The sequence below is a fragment of the Cyprinodon variegatus genome, unplaced genomic scaffold (genome assembly GCF_000732505.1).
Source record: "Cyprinodon variegatus isolate N-32 unplaced genomic scaffold, C_variegatus-1.0 Scaffold499, whole genome shotgun sequence".
Lineage (NCBI taxonomy): Eukaryota > Metazoa > Chordata > Actinopteri > Cyprinodontiformes > Cyprinodontidae > Cyprinodon > Cyprinodon variegatus.
Genome location: NW_015150952.1, coordinates 560,648 through 571,576, shown reverse-complemented (window position 1 = coordinate 571,576; position 10,929 = coordinate 560,648). Strand labels below are relative to the sequence as shown.

At 38.3% G+C, this 10,929-nt stretch overlaps 1 protein-coding gene across 1 annotated transcript in view; it reads right to left on the bottom strand.

Moving 5' to 3' along the window:
* Positions 1 to 909: 909 nt before the first annotated feature.
* LOC107094670 (zinc finger protein 638-like) overlaps positions 910 to 10,929 on the bottom strand; it is a 15,219-nt gene continuing 5,199 nt past the window's right edge. The window contains exons 2-10 of the mRNA XM_015390444.1: positions 8,805 to 10,356; positions 6,255 to 6,316; positions 5,978 to 6,016; positions 4,662 to 5,868; positions 3,617 to 3,678; positions 1,892 to 1,930; positions 1,555 to 1,803; positions 1,257 to 1,436; positions 910 to 1,095 (exon numbers count right to left, since the gene is read on the bottom strand). Coding sequence (XP_015245930.1) covers positions 1,080 to 1,095; positions 1,257 to 1,436; positions 1,555 to 1,803; positions 1,892 to 1,930; positions 3,617 to 3,678; positions 4,662 to 5,868; positions 5,978 to 6,016; positions 6,255 to 6,316; positions 8,805 to 10,217 — 3,267 coding nt within the window. The 5' untranslated portion in view covers positions 10,218 to 10,356 and the 3' untranslated portion in view covers positions 910 to 1,079. The remainder of the gene's footprint in view (positions 1,096 to 1,256; positions 1,437 to 1,554; positions 1,804 to 1,891; positions 1,931 to 3,616; positions 3,679 to 4,661; positions 5,869 to 5,977; positions 6,017 to 6,254; positions 6,317 to 8,804; positions 10,357 to 10,929) is intronic.

The window sequence follows — 10,929 nt, the reverse complement described above, 5'->3', positions numbered from 1 at the left end:
CATTCACGTGTATTGGGCTTTAACTTCCAGATATCTAAAATAACATTCTTCCCATCTAAAACTGAATTCTGATGTGGATGAAAATTTATTTCAGATCTCAATAATAGAGTTACTGCTAATCAAAATCACAATTTCATGCATAAAAAAAATGAAGATAACATTCTGGATATCCAGAAATCCAATTACTGACATCAATAATATTTCTACTAGTAGAAAAATAATTACAGATATCAACTACTGATATATGACTAGTTAAATTGGAATTTCATATATCTAAATTTGAATAATTCCTATCTAAAATGCAGTTTTAGGTATTAAGAAACATATTTTTTTTTATATATATATATATAAAATAATAATAATAAATAAAAAAATAAAAAAATAAAAAAACATTTTTACAAAAATTGGAAAGAATAATGGGGCTCCATTTTAACATAAAATAAGCAGGCTGACTGGTCATATCTCTATTATAGATGGCACTAAAGCATTCTAAATGGTCACATTTACAATGTTCCTGGTCAGAATTATATTAAAGATCTCCCTCATTACATTTCTACCAGTAGAATTATATTTTTTAGTAATCTTGAATCAAATTTATACTTGTAAGAACTACATTTCAGATATCTACAAATCTTTACCTATTTTAAGGGGCTGGTTTATCATATATTTGTTTGACCATATATGTATTTCCGACATCTTTAACAGTATTCCTCCTATCTAAAATGAACATTTTAGATATCAAAATGTAATTCTCATGAGTGCCAAGACCCTGACAAATACAGGAAGTATAGGAGCTAAGCTCTCAGCTTTACATAACAGCCGGAATTTCCTCATTAACACCAATAAACAAAAAGTTTATCTTAAAATAAGATGGAGCTAAAGAACAGATGATACAAACAAAATATAAAGAGAAAAAGTTTTGCATATATTGTTTATTAAACTCTTATAAAACATAAAAACAGTGTATCAAATTGTGCTTTAACTGCAACCAATGATTAGGCAGGGAGTGGGCATAATTTCCATCCTATTTACAAGGTCCTGGTTGATGATGCTGCCAAATGGTGAAGAGGATGCTGACTTCATCCTGTCAAAACTCTTTTAAAACAAGAGGTAGACGAAAAACAAACAAAACAGATTAGGAAACAGCCATTCAAAAAAGTTAATTTTCGAAGACTTTTGCGACTACTGTAAGGATAAATACACAAAAACATTTGCTTTTTTAACGACTAATCCCAGCTAACATCTGCTTATCATACCTGATGTTACTCATGTCTATTTTCCTCACTCCTCTCCATGGACAATCAACCCCTGTAGGTTTGTCATAATAAGGTTCATTTTTGGTCTCTCCTGCCAGAGAAGGACCGTCTCCCATGGCTTCTTGAATGTGAGCAAGACTGAGTGGAGCGGGATACTCTATTGCGTTGAGAGACTGAGATCTAACGAAACAGCAAAATATGACTTAGCAAATTCATCTATCATTAACAAAAAAAAATTCATTAGTCCACTATTTAATGTGATTCCAATCAACTGTGTTATAATATTCTTCTGACAAACCTCTGAGAGTATCTATAGCTGTAAGGTGATCTGGATCTGCTGATGCTCCTCCTTCTTCTGCTTCTGGACCCACTGCGGCGGTGGCAGCTGGACCGTGATCTGCACCTGGACCTTGACAGTCGGCCATCCGGGGAATGGTGAGAGGGCAAGCTGCATGAAGAAGAGCGGGAACGACTTCTGGATCGGATTCTTCCACTCTCTGAGCCGTAATAATGACGGGGGCTGAGTGATGGTGAACGACTGTCGGCACTTTAACGATAAAAGGAACCGCATAACCAAAGAAATTCATCACATAGGAGGGAAAATGTTCACTTTGTGTAACAAAGGTGATTTTTACCAGAGTATCGGCAGAACGTCTCCATCCCATTGTGGATATCTGTGGTAAAGGAAAAAAAAAATCATGTATATCCTTAAAATGCTGAAGAACATATTTGTAGAGAATGATGTCATTTCGTTATTTTAGTATAGAGGGTTCTTGCTGCTTTTTTCTCAAATGGGGAGAAGTTTCTTTTCACAGCATGTCACAGAAAAGCTGTAGGATGCGTCAAGATTGGGATGCTTTTATGAAATAGCAAATATCACACAAACAGGTTGAATTCCCTCTTATGTTACGTAATGGATAGTTTGATGACTGCCTGCAGTGGCCATTGGAAAGTATATGAACAAAAATGATCATTAGTATGATTCATCTTCTAACATAAAGCACTTTGTTCTCCTCCTTCTCCTTATTAGTCTAAAAAATGTCTCCTCTGCCATTATGAGGCTGTTATGTTTCTTTGCGTTTGACAGCTAAGCATCTCATAAAGTATATATACATGAAAACAAAACTAACTTTTTTCCAACTTATTGCCACCTTGAGCCGAGAACAGGAACAAATCTGTTCTTCCAGCTTAACTCAGAGTTTCCAAGTTCTTCTTTTTAAAAATGTTGGTTTGATCTACAACCAAATCTTTAACCTCTGAGTTGCTTTAGCTTAGCATACAAACTTGTAGACAGTTGCTAACATACAGAACAACAAGACACTTTTTCTTTTTCGTTTTAACAGTGAGGGAGACTAACTTTTTTTCTACTTCCTTTGTCAGTAATTGAAACTGACATGATAGTGACGCTGATGTGAGGAAAAACATTGAGAAATTGCCACACAACACAATGCTGCCACTACCATGCTTCACAGCAAATATAATGACCAGATGTATACATTTTTGTTTGATCACACCACAGGAAATTTCACAATAGTTGAAGTTTCAGATGATTTACAAACTGTGATCTGTTTTTGAGTAGTGGCTTCTTCCTCACATAGTAGCCTTTCTGTCCATGTCTGTACAAATTTGATTTGCTTTGTCATTAATAACCTTATTATCAGCTCCTTCAGCTACAATTATGATGATGCAGCAGAACTAGTTTCTGTCAACAACCACCTTCCTGTTGCCTGGGCTGATTTCTAAAAATCTTTCCATGATGTGACACAAGGCAGCAGGGTGTTTGATGTGTTGATGTACCTCAGTTTAACTCCAATGAAGTGAATTAGGAAATACGGGGTAAATTACCGGTGATGATCCTTGTGGCTGTGCTTCAGGGGTCTATAAATAACTTTGCTAGCATCCTCCATGCAGCTCATTCTTTTGCTTCATGTAAATTCTCTATTTGTTTTCTGTGTGTATCACTCCTATTGTTTTTCTGTTTTTTGAGTCCTATATGAGTGGCTTATTTTTCTTTTTAATAAATGCATATTTTAAAGTTTTCCAACTGATTATTACTAAAAAAACACCTTTAAATACTGTGATGAATTAAGCCATAATATGCATACTTCTTTGCCAGATTCTTTAAATAAATAATAATCCAAAGACATAAACTCCTCAATTCAAATAAGTTAAAAAAAATAAATCCAAGAAATCCAAATATTTTTCCTGTTTTTATTTTATACAGTAAAATATTATATTTTATCTATAGATTTGGTTTCAAACACCTGAAATGCAACTGAAATAATTACTTATAATCTCATAATACAGAAGGGCACTAAATGCAAATATTTAAAAGTGGAAGACATCAGGCTAGGACTTACTGGGCCCGGAGGATTCCACAGCTCTCAAGGTGAAAGCTGCTGTTCTGGTGAAACAGCCAATCCTGGGAGCCAAAATAAAAGCATATTTACACAGATGAAATTCAATCTTAAATGCAAATCTCTTTACATATGGTAAACCATTAAAGTTTTGGTTAAGGAGTCCCTGCACACATCGTAATTCCTGTTTTACCCATGCCAAGTCACAAACATTCACAAAATTTAATGGAATTCAATTAGATAGACAAACACAAAGAAACTAGGCATCAAGCAGATGTTTTTTTTTTTTTAAACAATGATAAATTCGAATAATATAAAAATGTATTTAATCCCCTTAACTTCGACATTGTGGTCTCAGAGGCTTTCTTATGGGTAAAAATCTGGGTGTAATTCTAAAGCAGTTTGAATTCAGTTCCACAAAGTGCAGCTCAAGCCATCAACTATTAATGGAAAGAGTCTGCTACGTCTTTTACCCTAAATTGTAAACCATTTTTGCTCTCGATGTAACAGGATGAAACAAATGCACACAGTTTTAAGTATAAGTATAAAATAGAAAACTAAAAAGGTCATAATAAGTCTTGATAGAAGCTGCTTTGTTCATTACCATCCAAGTAGAAGATGAATGGAAATAAATACAGGAGATCGTTTAGAGCAAACTTTTCAGATTCTGAAAACTTGGGCCTGAGATGCAGGTTCTCCCACCAGCAGGAAAATGGTTTAAAAATCTATGCCAAAGGGCCTAGTCAAAGTCCAGACTCAAAACCAAACCAAGCACTTCAACAAGACTTGTAAAGACTTGTGAAGTCATGCTCCTGATTGGCCAAAAACGGTTTAGCCGCTATGTGTACAAAGCCGTGTTTTCAGATGAATAATTATTAATAAAATTTCCAAAAAACCATATTGATATTTTTTGTCTAGCTTTTCTCCTCCCTTTGTATATTTCTAACACATTAAAAAATGTATGAAAAAAATAGGACCATTCAAAGAAGACTATTAAGAAATTCCCTTTGCAACCTTAAGTGTGATGAAGCAAACCTAGATCACTCACCTGCATGTAAGGACATTCCTTGTTGCAGATAGAGCAGGTATGTGGAAAGGTTCTCGGCGTGGCTGCTGCGTAGTCTTTAATCATGGCTAGCGTTGGCAAGTAATTGGACAACGAGCCTTTAATAAGGGCTGGTTTGCTTGGAGAAATGCATGGGGAAGCTTTCCTAGGCTTGGATTCACCTTTGACATTTTGTGGATTCTTCCTTTTCAGCTTTTTTTTCATGTTTTTTTTCTCCATCTGGACCTTTGGCTCCTTCACAACAGCTATTGCTCTTTTACCTTGACTTTTTTTCTTTGTACTTTTTGGATCTGAACCGCTGGGACAAGCCTCTTTTTTCAATTTTGACGCTGACATTGCACCAGACTGAGGTTGTTTTGAAGCAATTTGCTTGACCTTGAGAGGCTTTGCAAGCTTATTTTTCAGTTTGTCTTTCAGTTTTTTATTCTGATCACCATCTGGTTTATTCACGGGGCGATTCTTTGAGTCCAAATTGTTAGTTTTGATGTGTTTCACATTTTTTTGCAGCTTTTTCTTCTTACAAGGATTGGGCAAAGGATTATCCAGAGGTAAAATATCTCCGCCTGTCTTGTTGCTTTCCTTACTGCTCTGCTTTAACTTATCTTCAACAATATTAGAATTAGAAGAAAGCTTGTCGTTAGTCCCTTTAAGTGGTTTCAGAGGCCTTTTTTTCAAAGATGTCTCAGGTCTGTTTAAACTGTCGGTTGAAGTCACACTTGTGTTAGGTTTTGGTTCAGAGGGGCTTTCTGTAGCTTTGGCTTTTTTCTTCTTTTTTAGGAAAATCTGACGCAAAATCAGATGTAGATTTTCAGGAGTGACCTGATCCTCTGCATAGGAGTCAAGCTCCTCTAAGTCTTCTTTCTCAAGTCCAATTATCTGAAGAATCTTAGCTGCTGACTCTGGAGTGTATTTTACTTGATGGGAGTCCGCAGGAGAGTTAGAAGGGGATCTGCTTCTGGAGCTGAGCTGTTTTTTCTTCAACCTTTGGTTTGACCCGGGGCTGTGTGAGTGGGAACGCGATCTCCGCACTGTGTCTTTAGCCCGAGAACCGCTACCGGACTCCTCCCTTCGACCCTCAAAACCTGGATTGCTGCTGGTGCCATTTGAGTGGGAACGGCTCTCTGGTTTGCTTTTTTGTTGACGATGTTGTGAACCGTCACATATGGCAGACCATTCTTTGGTATTTTTGCTTTTAAAAAATAAAAAGGAGGACAGGAAAAAACATCAGATTTCAGAGGTCAGACCACTATTAATCTGCATCTCCTGCAGTTTGTTTCACTTTAGATGACAACTTTTACCTGTGCAAAGTTTCTGTGTGGCCAATCCAATGAGGGTATCTGTTGGACCAAAAATATCCATTACATCCATCAGAACAACAGATTTACTCACAGATCTCGTGACTTTAATTAGTCTGCTAAACCTCAGAGTACAGGATTAGAACAATCTCAAGAAAAAAAAGGATGCAAAACTGTTCTGTCCAGTAATTCCTGCAAACTGTTGATTAGCATATAGAAAACCATCAAATAGTAAGACAAATACCGACAAACATCTACCAAAAAAAAAGTAACAACTGACTTTATCTTGAAGATTTCGACGTTCTTAAGGTGGTTCTTGTGTGCCATGTGGTTGTGCCAAACCTTGTAGAGAGAAAAAAACACAAAACATTTAAAATGTATTTTCCAAGAACCCTAGATTAGGTAATATAACAACTTCTCTAGTCTGTGCTTTTTAGTTATCAGGGTTTATCACATAAAAATGAGGCCGCTTCAAAAGACAGACCAACCTGCATCAGTTCAAACATGACTCAAAGTTGTTTTTTTTATTCTCGGAAATGATAGGTCTTTTTTGAACAGCAGTAATAAAGACATTCTTGAGAAAAAGCGGGTTTTATTGTATTAAATTTGCTCTACATCATGTCAACCACAAATGCAGAAAATTTTAGGTCTCGAGCTATATGTATGGACCTTTTGGTGTCAGCTTGGAGCTGGGTGAAATGGCTCCACCTGCTGGTAAAGATTTTACCAGCGGAATTTTATGCATTCTGAGTTATTAGTCCACCGGGTCGCCTTTTAAGAGGATTTAAAAATTTAAAAAAACAATCCACTGGACTTGGTTTCCAAATTTGAGGATGTTTCACTTCCCATCCAGAAAGAAATTTTTTTCAGCAAAGACTCCTGCGCTTCCCTCACCTCAGACACCTGAGGCGCTCCCAGGCCAGCAGAGAGACATAGTTTACTTTCACACAGCAGCCTCAAGTGACCCAAATCAGATTTTTGTTTTGCCCAAATGCGACCTGTATCTGATCTTTACCCGACCTTCCCTCAAACTCCAAGCGAAATTCCCTCTAACTTCCAGCCACAAAGACCCCCTCTTGCATAATTTTTTACTCTGACTCCACCATTTCACTGAATTACAGGGTCTGAGCAGAAAATGGTGCTTTTCTTTAGATTTTAATGTCCACAAATCATGACGGAAGAATATTTTAGTAGAATTATTGATATTTAAAAAGGAATTGTAAGGGACCAGCCAAGGGCCCATCAAGGAAAGTGGGGAAATTTTGAATGCCTGCAACTGTACAAGTCGCATATATTTGGAAATGTGAATGACCAAGCAAAGAATTCAGAATTGAGCATTAATGCCTGCAGTGTGAACGTAGCTATAATCCCTCAGTCTTGTCCTGGGTCATCCACTCGGCATCCCAGTGGGACGTGCCCTAGGGAGGCGTTTAGAGGGCATCCAATAAAGATGTCTGGGCCAACTCAGCTGACTCCTCTGGATGTTGAGGAGAAGTGGCTCTACTCCGAGCCTCTCCTAAATGACAGAGCTCTCCACCCTATCTCTAAGGGAGATCCCAGCCACCCTGCGGAGAAAGCTCATTTAATCCGCTTGTACACAGGATGTAGTTCTTTCAGTCATGATTCAGAAATCATGACCATTGGTAAGGATAGTAACGTAGACTGACCGGTAAATAGAGATTCTTGCCTTTTTTCTCAGGTCTCTTTTTAACCACAAAAGACTGGTGCAGTGGGCGCTGCAGCCGCTACTATTCGCCTATCGATATCCTGCTCCATTTTCTCTTCAGTCATGAACAGAGCCCCAACAAACTCTTCCACTTAAGGCAGGAACTCTACGGTTAGGGCCTAAGCATAGAAATTGTGTCTATATTATTAACCGGACCGGTAAAACAGGGCATCCCTGTCGGAGTCCAACACGCACCGGGAACAGGCCCGACTTAAGCTAATCTCTTTTTTTTGGTTGATTACATAAAAAAAACAAAATTTACACCTAAAATCAGTATCTCCAATCTTTGAGCTATGCAACACCCACATAGTTATCACCCAAACCTAAGCATTGACAATCCAGCATATAACTATACAAGCAATGGTAGGTGAAGTCGGGGATGTGCGATGGATTGCAGTCTTGAAAAAAAGCTAGCAAGCATTATCAGGAGGTCCCTACTCTAAAAGAACTATCAGTAGGAGGCATTCAGGCTCTTTTTCATCTGCTTCCTTACTTCCAGCACCATTTGCAAAGCAACTATGGTGACTGTTGATGCACATCTGCTTTGGCCAAAGAGTGGTTACCCTTTGATAAATTCGGATGCAGCCAAAGGTTATACATTTAGGTGAAACTTGTGCCTGTCATTGGTAGTTAAACCCATTTTCTATTGCAAAGGACTACTTTTCAAAATGGATGACTTGAAGATTACTTTATTTTATTCTTGAAAACTGGTTAAAAATGTTTGCATATATTGCATTAAAATGTGGAACCTCATGTTGTAAGCCTCCGGCTGAGGATAAAGAGATGATTGTTTATTTCTTAAAATACAATAAATTTCCTGCCACTTGATATTCCTGGCTGCAATGGACTAGCAACCTGTCCAGGGTGTACCCTGCCTCTCGCCCGTAGACAGCTGGAGATAGGCACCAGCAGCCCTTGCGAGCCCGCTTAGGATAAATGTGACAGAAAATGGATGGATGAAACATCGTGAGGGTAGGACATTTAAATGAGAGGAAATGTTTCAATTTTACATATAATTAGGCTAATTTCATTCTCTACATGTAGAAATAGTTATATTATATGTACTCTAAAAAAGGAATGAAATCTTAAAAAGCATTAGCTTACCGATAAGGTCTCAATTTTCTTGACACAGAGAGAACACGTATGCGGAAATTTGCTCGGTCGGACTCCCTCGTAGTCGTCAATCTCACTAAGTGTTGGCAGAGGTTTTGCAAAAGACTCCTGGACTTCAGCCGGTTTGCTCGACACTGCTTCAGCAGAACCTTGATGTCTCAATTCTTTTGGAGTCTTTAACATTTGATCATCCAGTCGATGTGTCCCAATGTGAGTTTGAAAACCAGTTTTCTCACTCGCAGACTTCTGATTAGTCAGCTGCTTTGACTTGTCCTTATTGACCACCGTCTGATTTATTTTCATTTTAACAGGATCTTTCTTCAAACGTTTAGGATCTGAATGACAGTTAAGAAGACCAGAGACTCGGGGGGAGGATTTGGGGGATTTAGACACCAGGTGACCTTTCTCTGGTTCTTTTAAAGGAGAACATTTTGGGACTTTATTTGGGAGAAGTTTTGTCATCTTCTCACAGGACTTGGCCTCCAGTCGTTCAGACGGGTCATGTACCGCATTTATTAAAGAAGTCTTATCTGAACCCAAAGCATCTGTACTAACCTTATCTGTTTGAAAGCTGTCTACAGTCTGACTGCTATCATTGCTGTTCTTTTCAAGCTCAGAATGCCGATAGTCAATCCCTTTCCTCGTCTTCAGAATGCTTCGTAGTTGAGGATGGGGTTCAGAAGGCTTTCCTGTAGCTCTTTTTTGCTTTTGAATATAAATCTGCTGCAAAATGCAAGAAAGACTTTGAGGAGTGATCTGATCCATAGGGTAAGAGTGAAGTTCTTTCAAGTCATCTTCTTTGAGGCCAAACCTCTGAAGGATTTCAGCAGCTGATTCTGTAGCACCGTTCATTTTATTGGAATCAATCGACAAAGTTGATTTGTTTGGAACTGGATTCTGGGAATGATCTAATCCAGGGATTGCTTTAGTGTTGTCGACCCTCTCTCCACTCTGATTATAACAGCATGTAAGAGATAAAGAAGGACATTTGGGTGCATCAGTCTTTGCAGCTTGTCTATATATAGGCAACCAGTCTGAAGAGGCATTGTCACTGGCAGCACTGCGGTCTGTGTCTCCTAGAGATGTTGAGGATGTTGCAGATGAGAAAAATTCCTTTCTCTGTCTTATGCCAAAGGCACCCTTCAAGTCCAAAGGGTCCCGTTCTGCACTTTCACTCCTAAGAACTGAGTCCTCTAACCGTTCTGTGTTATTATTTGATATGGGTTTGTTTTGACCTGACATGTAGCTGGCAACAATTACAGATGAAGCTCCAGAGGAAGACAAACTGTTTGCAGATCCAACAGTAGAAAACCCATTGGGAATGTCTTTCATTGGTGGAAAATTACGGGTCTGGGTGAACAGTTGGTTTCCTGAAAGACTGGTGTTAAAGAAGGGGTGAGACATGGTGTTAGCAGACTCCTGAAGCTCCCTGCAGAGGCTGATCTTCTGAAAAATCTTATCAATTATCTGGCAATTAACTGTGCCAATCAGATTGGTCTGGGTGGTAATCCATTCAAGTCTGTCGAAAACGTGAAGATTTACCCTAGAATAAAAGAACACATTTTTTGACAAGCGTTAAAATGAGAGGTAAAAGGGGTCTCGGGGAAAAAAATTAGAAGAAAACTATTTTTTTTAAATGTCATGTAACAAACAGGGGAGTGAATTTGAGAGAAAATACATTTTGTAAAATCAACTTCGATTAAAATATTTGTCTGTGATTCAGAATTCACCTTATTAAAATAGAAACAACAGTTCTGCCTTGCTGAAACCTGAGGTCTGTTAAATTGCAACAGATATTCACTCTCCATCTAGAGGAGGGGTCACCAACCTCTTTCAGGCCGAGAGCTGCTTCATGGGTACTGAGTCATAGGAAAGGCTACCAATACTGACCTATAAACTGGAGGGATCAGCATTGACCTTAACTTCATACATAATAAACATGTTTTTATTGGGAGGGAGGGAAGGAAGGAAGAAGGGAAGGAAGAAGGGAGGGAGAAAGAAAGGAATGGAGTGAGGGAGAAAGGAAGGATAGAAGGAGGTATAGGATGGAATGTGAAAGGCAGGAACAGAGGGAGAATTTGGAGGAATGGAGATAGGAAAGATGGAAACGAAAGAG